Here is a 19,650-nt window from a genome sequence, read left to right on the forward strand (position 1 = left end):
CTCACAGATGTGATCCACAGTGTGGGGTCACTAGGACAGGGGGTGCTTGCAGACCTCACAGATCTGATCCACAGTGTGGGAGTCACCAGGACACTGGCCTTAGGAACTGGACGAGCTGCTGTTTTTCTGTCTCTGGCCTTTCATCATGAAATGTCCTTTCTCACTGCCTAGTTGTGGCCAGAGCCCCTTAAAGAACAGAACTGGAGCCCCGTCCTCTGTGCCTTTTCAAATGACCAGAAAATGGGTAGCTGAGTCCTTGGGGATGGCTGCTTTGTGCTGTAAGTGTTGACTACAGTTCTTCATCTTTATGAACCCCGTCCTTGGTCGGCTCAGTCTGGCGGTCCTGCCCGGCTGGGATCTGACCCTGGGTTTCCAGCCCTTGCTGCACAAGTGGGGAGATGGTGAGTAAAAGAGGTGCCAGACCCCTCACGCTACTGCATCTGGTATGGGGTGGGACCCCAACTCCCAGGGGTTCCTCTCTGCAGCCTGGTTTGGGAACACTGTCTGGTCTGTGCCATGACAGCTCATGTGACAGCTGAGCACTGTGGTCTGGCTGACACACAGGTGTTGTCGCTAGTAAAATGCAGGCCTAGGGAGGCTTGGTGTTCTTTTGGGGGGTCCCCCAGATCTGCAGTTGTAAAGTTTCTGAGTGTGTTGAACACCATGGAGGAGGAACGCTGCTGTCATAAATATCCTGCTTTAGGACGGCACCTGCCACTTTGCTGATTTGGGTGAATTCCAGGAATGGCGAGGCCTTCCCAGCTGCAGCGATTCTCAGGAGGTGGCTCCTGGGGTGGATGTTGGCTGTGTGTCAGGTCACATGTCCATGTTGATGACCGCAGGACCTGTCAACATCCTTCATTTGGCTGACCATGTGCCACTTCCTTCAGCTTCTTGTGGGAAGCCTGGGGACTGCGTGTGTGGCAGGTGGAGGAGGCCTGGCGGGGACCACAGGTCCCCAAGGGTGCGCGGACCGTTTGCTTGTGCAGCCTGTGCTACCTGCTCTTGTGCTGGTGTGCAGGGCCTCACTATGAGGTGGCACAGTGAAGTCTGTGCTTTTGCACCTGTTGACTGAGTGCTCGTGGTAACAGTCGAGCCCTTCTGAGCAGAAAAGGACTGGGCTAAGGTGAGGGTGTCGTTGGGACTCGTCCGTCTGGGTGCTGGTGGGGTCTGTCAGAGGTCAGCCACCCTGAACGAACTCAAGCAAACACAGCTGCTACCCTGTAAATGCTGCTGTGGGCAAGAAGGACACGGGGGCCCGAGGCTGCTTATTGTCAGCCAGATCAGGATGTCAACGCTCCCAGGGGAAGTCTGGTGGTATCCCGTGTGTCCCCTTGTCTGCACTCTTCCGAGGACCCACAGCTTCCCTTGTGACAGGCACCACCTGGGTCAGCACCAATTTGGCAGACCTGCGTTTCTGTACAAGCCAGTGGGAAGGAGAATGCCACACAGAATTTCCAGCAATCCACATTTCAGAGCTTGGAAGGGACCTCAGGGATTAGTCTAAATTAATGTTGTGGTATGAGAAGACAGGGAAGCTGCAGGGCTTGGTCAAGGTCACGGCCGCCCTGGGGCGGTGAGGGTGGCCTACAGGTGGTCTTCATCCCCGTTGATTCGTGTGGGTCTGGATTTCCCACACTTTGCTCTCAATTGCTGGACCCACTGGTTAGTGCCTGGTGAGTTTGAGCCATTAGGGTTTATTTCCTCTGCTCAGTGGCAGGAGGAAGTGTGGATTGTATGGAGGGGCACGCCATGTGCACATTTTTTATCCTCACTTCTCATTTCAGTACACATTTATTTTCTGTCTGCTCAGCCATAGGTAGATAGGAGTGGTGCTGACATGAATGAACTTCCAAATGCTGACGGGGTAACTGTGAGTTGTGAGTATTTTTCTGCTAGTCCATGATGTTAGCTCCCTTCTTAGCCTGTAGAGAACCACAGAGTATCAGAGTTCAAGGGCTCTGAGGGAAAGAGCCTAGTCTCAGCTTTCTGTTCATCGGATCCTAAAGCTTTCAAATGATGGAATGTTCCAGCCGTCTCCAAGAGAAATGAATACCCATGTGCATCACCCAGCTTCACAGTTACTGACTCAGAACCATTCTTGTCTCATCTAGAAACGTCTCCTCCTACCTCAGGAGTTTGTTCAGACGAATCTCAGCCCTCGTAAGGTTACAGCATCTCCTAGAGGTGGGGACGCTTTTTCTTAGAGGTGACGACAGCACTGTGGTCACAGCAAGGCGGTGAGCAAGAGTCCCTTTGTGTCATCACATGTTCCATCCATATCCTTGCTGTCGGGGGCCCCTCACTGTTGTAGCGCGTGAGGGCCCCTCACTGTTGTAGCATGTGGGGGGCCCCTCTCTGTTGTAGCGCATGGGGGGCCCCCTCTCTGTTGTAGAGTGTTGGAACTGGGCCTCAGTCACCTCCTGACCTTGTGCTTCGGGATCAGCTGCTTGTCTTGCTTTGTGGGGAGGTTTTCTCTCGGTCTTTTCCCTGCACTTTGTTTAAGGAATGGGGCTGTGTGTCCTGTAGACTTTCTCACATCAGATTTTGTGTGTTGCATCCCTGTGGTGTCATTTAACATGTTCCCCATCCCTGTATTTCTTGAAAAGTGGTAGTTAGATCTAGAGGCCTGGAAGATTCAGGGGTTTGGTTTGGTTTTGGTTGGGGCGTGGGTAGGGAGACTTCAGAGGTGATGTGTGTTTGTCCAGCAGGGGCACATGACGCCCCGTGTCCCTCGTTCTGTGATGTCAGCACTCACTGAGGCTTCCTGCCCAGAGCTGTTAACTCACTGGGGAATGTTGTCATGGCTTCTTTTATTTTAACTGGGGCGTGATTTACGTGCATTAAGGTGTGTGTAAGTTAAGTCTGCAGCAGGGTGCATTACAGCTGCCTGTGCGTCTGTGTAACAGGCACCGCCTAGAGGAAGAGAGAACGTTTTCATCATCCACAGTGCTCTCTCATTCCCTCTCTTGTAGGCACCCCCCCCTCCCAGAGGTCGCACTAGCCTGGCTTCTGTCACTGCGGTTTAGTTTCTCGTGTTCTTCACGTAACTGGACTCGCCAGGCTGTGCCCTTCATGCTTCTAGTTCATCATACGATGTTAGGATTTGTTCTTGCGTTGCATCAGTTGTCATCGGTTCTTTTTGTATTGGGTGTTGTCTTCCAGTGTACGAAAGTGCCATGGTTTATTTATCCGTTCTGTGTCGAGGGACACTGGATTGTCTCCAGTTGGGGGACACAGGCCACCTCGTTTTATTGAGCTTCACAGATGCTGCATCTTTCACAAGTCCCTCCACCAGGAAAAAGCTTATAGCTTGCTGAAAACTCAGGTGATGGTTAGTGTTTTTTAGCAGTATTTTTTTTGTTTATCTTTATGTTTTTATTTTATTGAGAGCACATTGGTTTATAACATTGTGTAATTTCAGGTGTACATTGTTATATATCAGTTTCTGTATAGACTGCCTCATGCTCACCCCGAATAGTCTAGTTTTTATCTGTCACCATACCTATGTGCCCCTTTACCCCTTTCACCCGCCCCCCCACCCCCTCCCCCTCTGGTAACCACTAATCTGTTCTGCTTATCCGTGTGCCTGTTTACCTTCCACATATGAGTGAAGTCATATGGTGTTTGTCTTTCTCTGGCTTATTTTGCTTAACATGATACCCTCAAGGTCCATCCATGTTATTGCAAATGGCACAATTTTGTCTTTTTATGGCTGAGTAGTATTTCATTGTGTATGTATACTGCATCTTCTTCATCTGTTCATCAGTGGATGGGCACTTGGGTTGCTTCCATGTCTTGGCGTGGAAGCAAGAAAGTATTTTTAATTAAGGTATGTAGATTGTTTTTTAGACATACTGCTACTGCATGCTTAATAGACTACAGTATAGTGTAAACATAACTTTGTATGCACTGGGAAACCAAAAAATTCCTGACTCACTTTATTGTAATATTCGCTTTATAATGGTGTTCTGGAACCAAACCCACAATTTCTCTGAGGTATCCCTGTATTATAAATAAAGCTCTATAAACATTCTCATAAAGATCTCATAAAAATGTGGACGTTTCTCTTGGACCTGTACCTGCTAGTGCTAGACATCCACTGGGCTAGACGTGTATTTAATTTTGGTTGAAACCACCAGAGTTCACCAAAGTAGATGCATGTGTTAGACTCCCACCAGCAGGACAAGAGTGCTGGTTTCTCTGCATCCCTACCCACACTGGGTACTGTCAGTCTTGTTAACATGAGCCATGTGGGTGGGTGTGTTGTATGTGTGTGTATGGTGTTTCATTTCCTTTTATTGGAGTGTTGTGTACAGGGAGTGAATGCACGTGGTGTAGTGGTTTCTGGTGAATATACCTGTGTAGCTCACACCAGGTGGGATAGATGTTCCCCTCCCCCCGTTCTTTCATGACCCCTTCCAGTGAGTCACCCACTAGAGGCAGCAGCTCCTCTGAACTGACGACCACGTCGGTCAGTTTATGTGAGTTGTTGAACTTCGTAGGGAAAGGGTCTCAGCACTTGCCCGCTTCTTTCCCTGAGCACAGCGTTTTCGGGGTTTATGGAGGCTGCCTCTGTCAGTGGCAGGCTGACTGCCGGGGTCCTGAGTGCTCACTCCTGAAGGGAGTTTGCGGCTCCTCTGCTTCTCCTCCCCAGAGAGTCTGTGTGAGGCTGAGACTGGTCTTTACTCCAGTGTTTGGTAGAACTCACCATTGAAGCCATCTAGGCTGGGCCTTTCTGGGAAGGTTTTAAATTAAGGGTTCAGATTCTTTGATAGATACAGGACTTCTAATATTTTCTATTTTGTTTCTTGTGTCAGTTTTGGTAAGTTTTTGTTTTTAAAGGAAATTGTCCATTTTGTCAATTTGTCAAATTAATTGGCATAAAGTAGTTTATAGTTTCTCATTATTCTTTCACTGTCTTTATGATCTGTAGTGATGTCTCCTTTAACTGTCTGATTTTATGTTTTCATTCTTTTTTCTTGATCACTCTTGTTTTAGAGGTTTATCAATTTTATTAATCTTTCAAAGAACCAACTTTTTGATGTTGATTTTCCCTAAAGCAGCTGTGCTTTCTATTCCATTAACTTCTATTCCTTATTATTTCCTTCCTGTGTCTTCATGATGCAGCACTGTTACTGTTGCTTTAAACAGTCAGGAGTCCTTACATTTTAAGATAATTACCTATGTGTTTCTTTCTCTGGTGCTCTTCATTTGTTCCTCAGATCTGTGCTTCCCTTCAGCCTATAGTTCTTGTAGTGACAGATTCTCTGTGCTGACGACAAATTCTCTCAGCTTGTTTCACTGAAAATGTTTTTATTACGTCTTCCTTTTTTGAAAAACAGTTCTATCGAGATTTAATTCACGTGCTGTAAAATTCACCTATTGTAAATGATTCAGCAATTTTTAGTAAATTTATAGAGGTGTTCAATCATTGTCTGAATCCCTGCTCCCGTGCCCAGCTCTGGCAACCACTGTCTGCCTCTGCCTCTGTAGATTTTCCTTTCCCGTACATTGCATATGAACGGAATTGTGTAATATGTAGTCTTTTGTGTCTGGCTTCTTTCGTTCTGTAAAACTCTTTGAGTTTCATCTCTGTTGTAGCATGTGTACCAGTCATTTGTTCCTTGTTTAGCGCCCCATTGTACGGTGTACCCCATTTGTCCCCCCATTCGCCATTTGATGGGCATTGGACTGTTCCCACTTTTCACCTGTTAAGAATAATGCTGTCGTGAACGTTTGCACACCACTCCTGCGTGGACGTGTTTCCTTTATCTTGTGTAGATGTGCAGGAGTAGTGTAGCTGGGTTGTGTGTAAGTTTATGTTTAATGTTTTAAGAAACTGCTAAACCATTTTACATAGTGGCTGTAATTTTTGCATTCTCACCAGCAACGTATGAGGGTTCCAGTTTCTCCACATCCTCACCAACACTTGTTAACTGGTTTTTAAATTATTATTATAGCCGTGCTAGTAGATATGAAGTGGTATCTCATTGTGGTTTCAATTTTCATTTCCCTGATGACTAATGATGTTGAGCATTTTTCAGGGTCTTATTTGCATCCATTTATCTTTGGTGAACTGTCTATTCAGATCTTTTGCCCATTTTTAAATTGGGTTATCTTATTACTGAGTTATATGAGTTCCTCGTATATTCTGGATACAAGTCCTTTATCAGATATATGGTTTTGCAGATATTTTCTCCCAGTCTGGCTTATCTTTTACTTTTCTTAATAGTATTTTTTGAAACACATTTTTAATTTTGATGAAGTCTTTTATCAATTTTTTGATTTCATAGATCACGCTTTTGGTATCATATCTAAGAAACCTTTCCTTAACCAAAGGTCATAAAGATTTCCTCCTGTGTTTTTTCCTGGATGTTTTATACTTTTAGCTCAGATGTTCGGGTCTCTGATCCTCTTTGGGTTAATTTTTGTGTATGGTGAGGTAAGGGTCTAAAATTCATCTTTCTGCATGTGGATGTTCAGTTGTCTCAGCACTATTTCTTGAGGATTATCCTTTCCGCCATTGAAGTGACTTGGCTCCTTCAAAAATCACTTGGCCCTCAGCATGTTGGTTTATTTCTGGACCCTCGTCTGGTCTGTTCATCTATATGTCTGATCTTAGACCAGGATCACGCCGCATTGATCACTGTTGCTTTAGAGTAAGTTCTAGAGTTGGGAGGGGTAAGTCCTCCCCCTTTATTCTTCCTTTTCACATTTGTTTTGGGTCTTCTGGGTTCCTTGCCTTTCCATGTAAATTGTAGGGTCAGCTTGTAAATTTCTGCGGCATGGAGCTTGCTGGGGTTTGGGTAGGAATGCATTGACGCTGTAGCTCAGTTTGGGGAGAGTTGCCATCTTAACAATACTGAGTCTTCCGATCCATGAGCGTGTTCTCTGCTCTCAGTCTTCTGGTGACCACCGTCATAGCATCTGAGATTGCTTCCTTTGTGCATCGCGCACTCTGTTCCTTTGTCTTTTCTTTTGTGTCTCTACTTCAGTTTAGATCATTTCCATTTCCTTTATCTTTTCTTCTCCTGCTTCTAGTTGGTGAAGTCTGTTCAATGAATTCTTCGTTTCAGATAATATATTTTTCAGTTTTATAATGATTCTTTTTTGTAATTCCAGTTCTCTGGTGAAATCCTTGATTTTCCCTCATTTTGTTCATCTTTTCTTCTAAATTCCTTAGCCTATTTATTGTAATTGTTTTAAATTACTTGTCTGATAATTCCTACATCTGCATCTTCTGAGGGTCTGCTTCTTTTGGCGCTTTTTTCTTAATCATGGGCCACATTTTTCTGTTTCCTTACATGCTTTGTGATTCGGGGGGGATGCCAGTCATTGTCCTCAAAAGGATGATGTTATTTGTGCCTGCAGAGGCATGCCTTTCCTCTGTCTAGCAGCTGAGGTGAGGAGCTAGTGATTTCCATCCAGTTAGAAATCGGGCCGGGCTGGGCTGGGCTGCGGCGTTCATTCCGTTCATCCATGTCTCACATGTCATCGGGGCGAGATCCGTGTGTACAACATACCGAGCACCCAGTGCCATGAGCTCTGCTCTGCATCTGACCATGGGCTCACCCGCTGGCACCACAGTGTAAGAGCCACATAGTGAGCCTGACATGCCAGCTTTTCTTGAAGATTAGCGTTCACACACAAGTACTTTAACTGGTGAGAAACTTGAAGCATCTTTGTGTGTGTGTGTGTGTGTGTGTGTGTGTGTGTGTGTGTGTGTGTGTGAGGAAGATTGACCCTGAGCTAACATCTATGCCAGTCCTCCTCTGTTCTGTATGTGGGACACTGCCACAGCATGGCTTAATGAGTGGTGTGTAGGTCTGTGCCTGGGATCCGAACCAGCAAACCCCTGCCTGCCAAAAGCAGAGCACGTGAACCTAACCACTACACCACTGGGCCAGCCCCTGAAGCATCTTTACATTAAAACAGGAAGCATCTTTTATGGAGTAAAATATAAAATTCCTGTGACTTTTTCCAATACAATAGAAGATATCATCCATTCACCATCGTTGCGTGCCCATCTGCCTGGCGTTGCGCTGACTCGCAGGCTCGCGGGTGGCCACGTGGAAGAGCCTGAGGCGCCACATCTCTCTTGACGGCAGATCTGAGGCCAGAACCTGCCCTGCTCTTCGTCCTTGAATCCGCCCCTCCTCACAGTTCACCCAAGGCCGGACCTGAATGTCTCCTGGCACAGTGTGGCTTCCGGGGGGGCCAGAGGCTTGTGTCACCCTGTAAAAGTGAGACGCCCTTTTGGATGGCAGCCGCTTGCAGAGACTTTACTGCTTAAGGAAGGGAGAGGCCTCGTGAAGAACAGCCTTCCTGGAACCTGGTGTCCGCACACATCTGCCTGTGGGTTTAGTTCTAATCTTTTCGCTATATCCTTCCTTTTCTTTTTTAGGTTTGGGAAAAGTTCTTAAGTTCTGAAACTCCACGGATTAATGTGTTTATGGCAGTGCCTACAATATACACCAAGCTGATGGATTATTATGACAAACATTTCACCCAGCCTCATGTCCAGGATTTTGTGCGTGCAGTTTGTGAAGAAAAAATTAGGTAAATGAAAACAATCCACTTTCCCATCCAGAAAGTCGTTATTAAAGATCAGACAGTATAACTTATTTTTAATAAATCAGTTGTACTAAGTTTTAGGAAGCAGTGTATTCCATTTCCTTTAAAATCTGTGCCTATATATCATGTCTACCAATCGATATTCTATGTCTGTATTCCCTGTAGATCTGTCTGGGCTCCGTATCTGGTCCATCCCTCTCTCTATCTCTGTGTATATCTGTATTCTCTATCTCTATCTCTATTCCATCTGACTGTGTGTCTGTCTTGTGGTTGAGTCTGAAGGACGAGGGTGAGGGCAGTGAACTGACCCTCTCACTCCCGTCCTTTCTGACTCCCCATCTGCGCCGCTCTTCCCCCCACCCGCTGTGTGTCATTTCTCTGCACTGCAGTCTGTGGCTCCTGGCGCCCCCTCCTCGATCCCGTACACTCCCTGACAGAGAGGCGCTGAGTCTTTGGGTCCTTCTGTGGTGGGAGGTTGCTCTGCGTTCCCTTGTGAACCTGTAGACACAGCAAGTTCTCTCCCTGCTCGTTGGTAGAGTGTGACCCGCTCAGTGCACAACCAAGAGAGCTGCTTGGTGAGTTTTTGCAGGCCAACAACGCACGTTGCCAGAGAGTCATGACAAGCTGTGCCTGTGGTGAGCACAGCCTTTCACACTACAGCGAGCGAGCTGCTAGGAAACGTGCGTTTAGACTTTTCAGTGTGTTTCCGTGCGTGTACCTGTGGCCTCTGCGCCGCTCCGTGCTTCTGATTCCTCGTCCTTCAGAAGAGCGCAGGAGGGCACCTTGGTTTCCCGGAGAGCATTCTGGATCATCCAAGACAAATATTTGCTGCTGCTGCTGTGATTGTGCACCACCATTCCTGTACTCCTGTGGTGTAGATGTTCTGGTGGAGCCAGAACCCTCTTCTGATGGCGCCTGCTGCCCGCGCCCTCCTAGCCCAGCCTCTTGTGGCATTGTGGGATTGGGCAGCTGTTGATGACAGTGTCTGATGTGCGGGCTACCAGTACAGGAGCAGGATTAGCACCACATTCTACCCAAATCTAAGGAACCGAGGGCAAGACTGAGATCAGAGAGAGGAAGTCAGGGTGACTCCTGGGTGACAGAGGCCTTTGGACTCACTGGTGCAGGCTCATGGTGGGGAAGGTCCCCATGCGCTGTACACCCTTGTGGGGAAGTGCAATGGTGGTTACTCTCCAACTCCCACCAGAAACAAAAGTGTTGTCTTTGTACACATAATGCTGAAGGGACGTGGTATACGCCAAGGCACAGAGGAGCTCTCAAGGTTATGCAGTGTCATTGTCACCATTATGAGCCTGTTAGCCCGAGACGGTGTGAAGGACCTCTGCCTGTGTCCCCCAGCTGTGCTGTCTCCTTTCTCTGCCCCGCCTACTCCTCAGACCTGGTAGCATTTTATCTATAAACTAAATTTTGTCGTCATCACCTTATTATGATTGTTGCTGTCATTTAGGATTGTTTGTGCACAGCATAATACTTGCAAATAGTGCCACCAAAGACCTTAAAATTATTTTTTTCTTTTACCTTGATTACACATTCCTTTTGAAGACGTATTTACATTCTGAAGTATGCCCAACAAATTCTTTTCAAAGAACAAAGTTAAATTTTAGCCCCAACTACAGTTTTTATTACGAATGTTAAAATAGTGATGTTGGACAAAGGATATTCTTTATGGTGCTGAAGAAGTGGAGTCATGTCTGAGAAGCTAAGGCTGCCTCTGGTTGTACCGGGTAGGTTGATGGTTTCGGGATCGGCCGCCCTGCCCCTGCCTGTGCTGGAGAAGTGGAAGAACATCACAGGCCACACTCTGCTGGAGAGGTACGGGATGACGGAGATCGGCATGGCCCTGTCCAACCCCCTGACCGCAGCCCGTCTGCCAGGTATGAGCAGTGCCCCCAGCCGTGTCTTCTCCCTCTGCTCTGAGCTGCTCAGGTGGGCCAGTCTGGGGGATGCTGCCCCATCCATGGGGGCCAGGAGAGCCTGTTCTCTCTGGCACTCACTTTTCTCCCAAGTGGTTGGTCAAGGACAATGTTTTTGTGTCCTTCTCGGGTGACTTGGGGGGACAAGTGGGAAGAATGGGAGCCAGTGGAAACTGTGTGCTCAGCAGAGTGCCTCCTAGGGCCAGGTGCTGCTCCCGTCCAGGCACCCTGTGCCACTCAAGGCTGGTGGCAGCAGGACAGACGGCTAATGTGGAGGCAAGGGATGAGGGGACCCTCCCCCGTGCTTGGTGACTGTGTGCCCTGGATGACCTGCTGCTCTGGACAGGAGTTCCTGACCTTTGGTCTTCCTGTCCAGCCTTCTCTGAGACGTTCTGCTCTGACTTTCACTTAAACAGACTTCATGTCCTGGGCCTTTAACAGGGCATCTGCGAGCAGAGCCCGAGGCCTGAGACTGGAACGTGTTTTGTGCTGTTCCCGGCCTTTCTTTCGTCCTCGCCATAAGTCCCCTCCAGTGTGTCCAAAGCACAAGAGAGAGCTCAGGTGGAAGTAAAATAATTCCGTATCTGTAATTATATCCGTACATCCATTTATCTTGCACAAACACTAAAATTCGCCTTTCTCACGTTCACTTCTGAGTTATCAAAAACACACGTGGTCATGTAGCCGCTGTCACATCAAGATATAGAAGGGTTTAATTGCTTCAAAGCCTCCCCCCTTTGGTGGTCAGCACCTCCTGCACCCCAGGGCCGGACCAGCGCTTTCCTGCTTTCTCTTCTTGTAGTCGTGCTTCTGGAATGCCATACAACTGAATCCTACAGGATGTGGCCTTTTGGGTCTGGCTCTTCTCACTTAGCAAGACGTGTCTGACACTCATCCGTGTCAGCACGTGTTCCTTTCCATTGCCGAGTAGTATCCCGTGGTGTGGATGGGCCCCCATTTGTTAACCTGTCACCAGCTAAAGGATGCTGGGCTGCATCCAGTTTGGACAATCACCAGTAGGGCTGACAGTTAGCGTTCCTGTGCAGGCTTTTGTGTGAACATGTCTTTGTTTCTCGTGAGTAAACGCCTCGGAGTGGGATTGCTGGGTCAGAGGTGGGTACGTGCTTGCTTAACTTTCTGAGAAGCTGCCAGACCATCTCCAGAAGAGCCCCTGCTGTAGGGGTGGTCTTACCCCATTGACAGAAGGGGAGACTGAGGTTGTGAGGGACTGCCTAACGTGCCCAAGGCCACCCGGCTGTAAGTGACGGAGTGGACATTCGCACTGTTAGACTGCAACACCCATTTTGCTGGGGGCACAGCGGCACAACAGACGACCTTATTTGGAGGAAGATAGAGGGGGCAAAATGATGGACAGGGAGTCTTCTGGGCCTTAATTACAAGAGCAAACACAAGGCTGAGAAGCCAAGACCAGGAGCTGGGACAGGATGGAGTGAGCAAAGGGTGATGCGTGGACTAACTGGGGATTGAGATGGGGACCATCTCTGCCTGCGGGAAGGAGACATAGGGACCGTTTGCAGGCAATGTTAAAGTGCAGGTCAGATGGTGGAGGCAGAATCCTCAGGCGAGCTGGCAGAGCAGTCACCCTGGACAGAGGTACACAGAGAGGGTCCCCGACTGAACTGGCCACCTCCAGCTCCCTCTGTGGAAGGTGGAACCCAAAGACTCTGAAACCCAGGGTTTATTGGGCAAGAAATTAGAGTGCAGAAATTCTTGAATCTTAAATTATGGCTGCAGCTCCTATTCAGGCCTCAAAGACAGTGTGTGTGACATCAGAACGCAGGCTGGGCGTGGTCTCCCTTCTGTACACCGGAATCAGACATCCATGATTTTTTTCTTGTCTGTAAAGCAAGCCTCTAACAGTCGAGCACAGTGCCATGTCTGTTGTTTGGAAAAAAGTAGCCTTCAACATTAAATTCAGGAGTGCTACATGAAGATCCCTCAGGTGCCATCTCTGAGAGTTGTTTCTGGAGAAATCAGCCTGAGGAGGTTCTCTGGGTGCCTCGGTGTCTTCTCAGTGTGCCTTGGCTCCTGGGCTGGGCTTGTTCCAGCTGGAGGCTCTGGACTTGTGTTAGAGCCTGGCCTGTGTCCCATTTGCACTCAGGACACAGCTGTGCTGCCCCTCCTGGGTGCCCCCATGCCTGCTCCCAGCACAGGGGTCGTTTCTGGCAGCCCCTTCCTCTTGCTGCCCACGCAACCTGTGAGCATTACTCCTACCATCCCCCAAACGACCACCAGGATTCATTTAAAGGTTCTGGAAACCTGGTGGGGGCGTGGAAGGGCAAGGGTATCCTCAGAGGAGGGGCACGCTGCGTGAAGGAGGGACATTGCCGAGGGGTGAGTGCTGAGTGGGATCCTCCGATCTTTCATTCTCTGCATCCCATGTGGTTACCGTGAAGGGAGATGAATAATTCATGGCCAAGCACCACTGGGCTTAATCAGGCTCTAATTGGAGGTTGAGATCAGAGGCGCTAATGGCTCCTGCAGCGGGACTCCAGCGTTGACAGGAGCTCCAGGACCTTATCAGCCTGTTCCCATTCTCTCGGGACCAGCTGCAGAGCAGCCTCGCTCCCCAGACACTGGACAGAGCCACAGGCCAATTAAAGTTATCGGGGAAGAGCTGACAACTGTTTTAAAGAGAGGCAGAAGAATGACATGCCACTTCTGACTGTGGCCAGCCCTGCTGCCCAGGTGGACGCTAGGAGTGCCGCACTGTCCGCATGGTACAGGAGGGGGCGCTGTCCACATGGATCCTAGGAGGATGGCTGCTGCCCAGGTGACCCTACTCTGCCCCGGCCAGCTCAGGGGTGTTTCGGGGCTCCATGGCTGCCCCTCCCTGGCTGCAGTCTCCTCTCTGTGGACCTCACTTTAACAGGTCACAGGCCTGTGAAACTCAAGTCTTTGTTTCTGCCTAGAGATTTTAATTCTATTGTGTTTGTGATTTCCTAATTAATTAAGATTCTGTCAGCACTTTTGTTATAGATTTTCTTAACGGTTTGTAACTTTCACTGCTGAGAGGGGAGGAAAGGCCTTACTGAGCAGGACAGAGAGGGGCTGGAGCCCGGGAAGGAAAGGAGAAAGCAGTGGATTGAAAGGCAGGTGAGCAGGCAGTGAGGGGGAGCCTGGAGGTCCCTCTTCTGATAGGAAATATATGTTAGTCTTTGTCCGAATTCCTGGCATAGAGCTCCTAAAACCCTTGGAATTTCCTAGGTGATAAAGATGTCTTTTGTTATTCCTAACGAGCCCCTCCAGTGGTACCCCAGTCTGTGTTAATGAGGTGACTTTGGAAAGTCCCTAAGGAGGGGGGCTGGCTGCCAGGAGAACCAGCCAGTGATTAGAGGGTTGGAACTTTCAGGCCCCGCTTCCCACCTCTGGGGACGGGACTGGAGGTTGAGTCACTCACCCATGGGCAGTGCTTTACTCAATCGTCCCTGCATAATGGAGCCTCCATAACACCCTGAACATGCTGGTGGACTCGTGGAGGGGCTGGGAGGGTGGTATCTGGAGGACATGAGAGCTTGGAGCCCTTTCCCCATGCCTCACCCTCGGCATCCCTTCCGTCCGCTCTTCCTGAGTCCTGTCCTTTGTAATGAACCGGTGACCTAGGAAGTAAACTAATTCCTGGGTTCTGTGGGCCACTCTATCGGGTTATTGACCCGGAGCAGGGGGTCGTGGGAACCTCCGATTTGTAGCCAAACCAGAAGTTGTGGGCGACCTGGGGACACACCACTTGTGACTGGCGTCTTGGGGGGCAGGCAGCCTTGTGCGATCGGCGCCCTGAACCTTCTCCACACACTGCCCAACAGCCATTGCAGGTGGTCAGACGGCCTGGGGTGGCCACATGCCTCCCCTGCCATGAGGCCAGCTGCGAAGCTCCACACGGCTCCGTTTGCCACACATAGCTCGTGGCATCCAGGGCCTGGAAGGAGCCTCTGCTTCCTTCCTTCTGGGGAGGTGAGCGCAGGCTCACGCTTGAGGAGACGTCGCTGTCGGACAGGGCTCGGGGCCGGAGCAGGTGTCACCCCGCTGCTGAGACGGGAGCTCAGAAGGAAGGGAAGAAGAGCGGGCTTTACTTCTGTGAGGCGGTTGGTCCTGCGTAAGATTCTATACTCCAGTTGATGAAGTGCCTCCTGATGAAGTCATCACACTCTGCCTGATTGCTCAAGGTGTGTTCGTGGAGCTCTTTATCTCTGGCAGGCACTTGAAGAAATCCTATCTGACCAGTCTCAGAAGGTAATAAATCAGTTTGCAGTGTCTGATGTTTTCTCACTGTTTGCACTAATCAGCCTTCCCAGCACCGCTCCACCTCCTTCAAGCAGAAGGAACCGTTCTCTGGATGTGGATATGGGGCGGCATCAGCCCAGCAGGGCCTGCGCAGCCGGGAGGCCCGGGTCGGCATGGTGTCAGGTCAGCGTGGCCTGGCTGAGCATCCCGCTTGGCCTCGGCCCCACCTCCTACATGTGGCCTTTCTCCTCTGCACTTTATCTGCCCAGTTCCTCCCTTAAACCTTTTGTTCTGTGGCTTTTATACCCACACTTACATTATAAATTACGACCACACACTGTGGTCACGAAGGGCTAACACCAGGGTAGCCTGCTGAAGTCTGTCAGTAACACACGAGCAATTGGGAGCCACCTGAAGACCTTGGGCCCCAGCCAGGTCGCTGTGCCCGTGGGTCTGTTGGTCCTCATCAGACCGTGAGGTCAGGGAGCTGCAGTGTAGAGGACAGGAGGTAAACCTGTCACTGAACAGAGACCTGCCGGGAAAGGGCTCATTTAACCTGGAACAGATAACCACCTCGAGATCACCTGGAAACTGCATCGCAGGTGTGCGGAGTGGCAGATGGGCTTCACTGTGCCCAGGGTTGTGCTGATAGGCCTGCTGGGTCAGAGGGCTGGGGTTGGAGCCCCCTCTGCACTCACAGGCTCATTCTTGTCTCTGGTCCTCAGACTTGTCTGCACACTGGAGGTGAGACACCCCCACTTCCAGGCTGTCTTGAGTCTTGAGTGTCCTGGCGCCTGTGCCGCTGCCAGCTCTGAGTAGACGGATCACCAAGAAGAGATGGGAGGGCTCCTGTTCTGTGGTTCCTTTTATATGAATGTCCGGAGCAGGCAAATCCACAGACAGAAAGCAGATTAGTGGTTGCTGGGGCTGGGGAGTAAGGAGTGGCTGCTGACGGGCATGAGTTTCCTTCTTGGTGATGAGAATGTTCTGGAGCTAGGTGGTAACAGTGGTTCCACAATGTTGTGAATGTGCTAAGTGTCGCTGAACTGCACTTTATGATGATTAATTGTATCTTATATGAATTTCAGTTTAACTTAAAAAATCTTTGGAAGCAAAACGTAGAAAAAAGAAGCGGGGATGGGAGGATGCTGGTCCATCTGCTTCCTGCTGGGACAGGGACACGGCTTTCTGACCAGAGTTGAGGTGTGAGGCCTCCAGGGCGTGGGACAGCAGAGAGCTCCCGAAGGCTGTGGGGCCCAGGCCTCACCCCCAGGACCTCAGAGGCCGAAGACAGGCGATGGGGATGGGATGGCGCTGGTCTAGCAGAACAAGACTGACGTAGCAGAGCTCGTGGCGAGTGGACAGGGCATCCGAGAATACTGAGTGCCTGCAGAGTTTGCTGAGTCAGGCTCCCGAACAGTCGTCCTGAACAGCTCCTCCCTGATTCTGCGGTTGGAGTAGAGGGCCTGAGACCCTGAAGTGAATTCCACAGGTGCCAAGTGTCTGATCTCGGGACCTCTGCCCTGCCTCACTCCTTTGTTATGATGACTGTGGGGCACGGCCAGGCCACCTGCCCTCACCTATGCAGGTCCCGAGTTGGATTGTAAGCTGGCCACCCACGCTGGAGTGAACACACTGAACCAACCATGGCGCCAAATAAGGACCCAGCATGTGGCAGTGTCCCCCTCCCATGTGGTGCCTGCTCACCGCCTGCTTGCCGGCACTACTCCTCCCTCTTGGACCTTCTCTGCACAGTGCACCTCAGTGCCGTTGTTGGGGACAGTCTGCGATCCGTGCCCATAATGCTCATCAGGTGCTAGAGTAAAAATGGAAGCGGTCCCAGCATCCAGTCTGGGTGCCAGGAGGCCCTCCCAAGACGACTTGAAGTCTCTGGGGCATTCAGAGCCAGGCCTCAATGCCGCCGGTAGCTGCTGCGGCCAGGGCAGCCACTGTGCGCACTGCTTGGGCTCCGTACCCTTGGCTCTTGGGTCTTCTCCCGCCTGCGAGACGTCCAGGCAGGTCCAAACACCTCGGGCGTGTGGTCCTGTCCTTGGGGATCTCTCTGACTCTGCCTCCTTTTCTCCTATGTTTATCCTCTCCCTGCAGGTTCTGTGGGGACTCCGCTGCCAGGTGTCGAGGTACGCATTGTCTCAGAAAACCCACAGAAGGAGGGCTACCCCTATATCCTGCACGCGGAAGGAAACGAGAAGGAGACTAAGGTGAGCCTCTCTGTTCTTGGCTCGTGGCACAAGGGTCGCAGAGGTCACAGGCCATTCACAGAGGTTGAGGGTCTCTCTGCTTTGGAGGTAGAGTCCCCACTGCCCTCCTGGACAACAGGGATGCCGGCTGATGTTTACTGAGGGCGCCTGCTGGTGTTTCCTGAATTGCCCATGGACGGTGTAGAGGGAGCTGAGGCCCAGCTGTGCCCCGACCTCCAGTGCTCAGTCTGGCTCCTCCCCAGGCTCCGTCCACTGGGGACACTTTGAGGCAGATGGTGACAGCTTGGCTAAGGACAGCCCAAGTTAAAACAGAGGTCGTTGTCAGCAGGATCTGGTTAGAAATACTGTGCTGGCTGGACCCTGGCGCCCACTCAGAGCAGACTCTAACACAAACTCCCAGGGCTGGTGTGTCGAGTGCCACCAGCCTCACCGAGGCCCTTCAGGCAGCTTCACACAGCCCTGTAAATGAAGTTACCCACTTTTGCTGAAATCACTGGTGGCTCCCTCTTAGTTCCTGTTATTCTAAAATCGACAAGGGTGGAGAAGAAAGGCATGTGGGCTGTTGTCTCGCTTCCATGAGGGTTTTAGTAGCTACAGATCTGCCAATCGTCAGTGAGCAGGAGTCACACAGAAGTTTGTGGATTAGTAGGAAATGGAATTGTGATTTAAAAGGAAGTTATTTTCCCTACAGCTGATGTCCGTTCTAGACATCATATGTAGTTGATTTCTGTTACTCTGAGGTTTTAAAGGATGAAAAAGTAGTGGGTCCTCATTTTGCATTTTTTCTGTTTGGTTTTGTTTTGTTTTTCTTTTGTGAGTAAGATCTTCCCTGAGCTTACATCTGTTGCCAATCCTCCTCTTTTTCGCTTGAGGAAGATTAGCTCTGAGCTAACATCTGTGCCGATCTTCCTCTACTTTGTTTGTGGGATGCCACCACAGCACAGCTTATGAGTGGTGTAGGTCCACACCTGGGATCTGAACCCGAGAACTCGTGCCGCCAAAGCAGAACGCATGGAACTTTAACCACTTGGCCATGGGGCTGGCCCCTCTCACATTTTCTTGTTTGTGAGCACTGTTGGGCCCACTCGGTCTCTCTCAGCCCTGCACCTCCTCTGGGGCCTTGAGTCTCACACCTGAGACAGGAGGGTTGGTGAGATGGTTGTTGAGCATTTCTCTTGAGTGAATAGCTGGAACTTGGTGGTTTTAGTGTAATTTTATGAACATTTGTAGAATGACATCAAGAGAGGACCGTAGGAAGCCTCTCACCTGGTGGGTCCCCCACACCCAGACCCCAGCCTGTATGGAGGGTCCACCCGCAGCACCTCACTGAGCTCTTGCTCTCTCAGCCTCTCCTCCTGGACATGACAGGCCTCCAGATCTGCCCTCGCTCCCCTCCACGGTGTGTGGGCCCACTTCCATGCTACCCTCAGGTGGAGCCCCACCCTCATCAGGGTGGCCTCGAGGTCCTGAGCCATAGCTGTCACTCCCTGACCACCCTCTGCCTGGGCTCTTGCCTCTGCCCAGCTGGTCCAGGGCTGTCAGCCACACTCACACCTTGGGGTCCTTTTCTGGCCCTCCACCCATGCTCTGCAGCCCCCTCTGTCTCCTTTGGACTCCTGCTCACACTCAGGTCACTGCCCCAGCATCCAGCAGTCCAGCCCTCCCTGCAGCAACAGGCTGCCTTCCCCACTGGATGCTCAGCCTGTGTGCTGGGTCAGGGACGGCCAGTGGAGAGCGAGGGCTGGGGTGTGGTTCTGGGGACACACTCCGTCAGGAGGTCCCCAGCAGAGAGGGGAGCCATGGGGGCGTGTGGATCAGTCAGACGTAGCAACACAGGTGGCATCGTGGGCTACTGCACTGCCCACCTCCAGCTGCTGGTCACCTGATGGCTTGGCCTCCGTGTGCACCTGTTCTGCTGTAACTGGTGGAGATGCTGCCAGAGAGAAGGGATGGGGAGTGTCTCCTCTTAAATTATAATACAATTTAACTACTTTGCCCCTGTGGCGGCAAGCAGCCCACCCACCTGCCTGTTCCTGTTTCAGTCTACAGAGAGTTCCGCACTGAAACTCCCTCAGATGGAAGGAGCCGGCAGCCCAGCCCCAGAGCTCCTTCATCAGAGAGAGAGAAGCACTTGTTCCACAGGGTGTGGGGCTCCAGGCGAGCTGGCGCCACCGACTGGGGGTCTAGGGGGCCATGAGACAGGAGGGGGGATAAGAGACTTCTGTCGTCCATGCAAGGTGAGCCCCATACAGACATGCCCGTGACCATCTAAATACGAAAGTAAGGGGTCTAGTGCTGTGACACCGTGTTCTAGAACATTTCCAACCCAGTCAGTGGGTCAGTGTGACAGTCCAGAATGGAACTGCCTCAGTGGCCGTGCAGAGGCTGAAGACAGCTCTCTGGGAAAAGCACAACCACCAGGCCTGTGGGCCACATGCTGGGGCTGTGGTGGACCTGGGCCTCATGTTTGTTCCTGCGACTAGTGAGGCCGCACTTGTCAGAGGCCCCTGGGGTGAAGTCCCGGCTGCAGGGGCCTGCTTCTCTCTCCCCGGGGTTCTGCTTGAAGGAACCTCTGGGCTGTAGGACATGAGGTCTCAGGCGTGTCACCTGTAAGACCTACAGCCCAGCAACAGGTCAGCACCTGCCTCCTGCATCTCTGTGGCATTTGTAACACTTTC

General features: G+C 50.8%; 1 protein-coding gene across 2 annotated transcripts in view; it reads left to right on the forward strand.

Moving 5' to 3' along the window:
* The window catches only part of ACSF3 (acyl-CoA synthetase family member 3), a 69,094-nt gene that overhangs the window by 16,471 nt on the left and 32,973 nt on the right, over positions 1-19,650 (forward strand). For both annotated transcript variants that reach the window (XM_046683428.1, XM_046683429.1), the window contains exons 4-6: positions 8,408-8,562; positions 10,327-10,472; positions 16,860-16,972. In XM_046683428.1, the coding sequence (XP_046539384.1) occupies positions 8,408-8,562; positions 10,327-10,472; positions 16,860-16,972 (414 nt within the window). The remainder of the gene's footprint in view (positions 1-8,407; positions 8,563-10,326; positions 10,473-16,859; positions 16,973-19,650) is intronic.

This window comes from Equus quagga, chromosome 13 (assembly GCF_021613505.1).
Source record: "Equus quagga isolate Etosha38 chromosome 13, UCLA_HA_Equagga_1.0, whole genome shotgun sequence".
Classification (NCBI taxonomy): domain Eukaryota; kingdom Metazoa; phylum Chordata; class Mammalia; order Perissodactyla; family Equidae; genus Equus; species Equus quagga.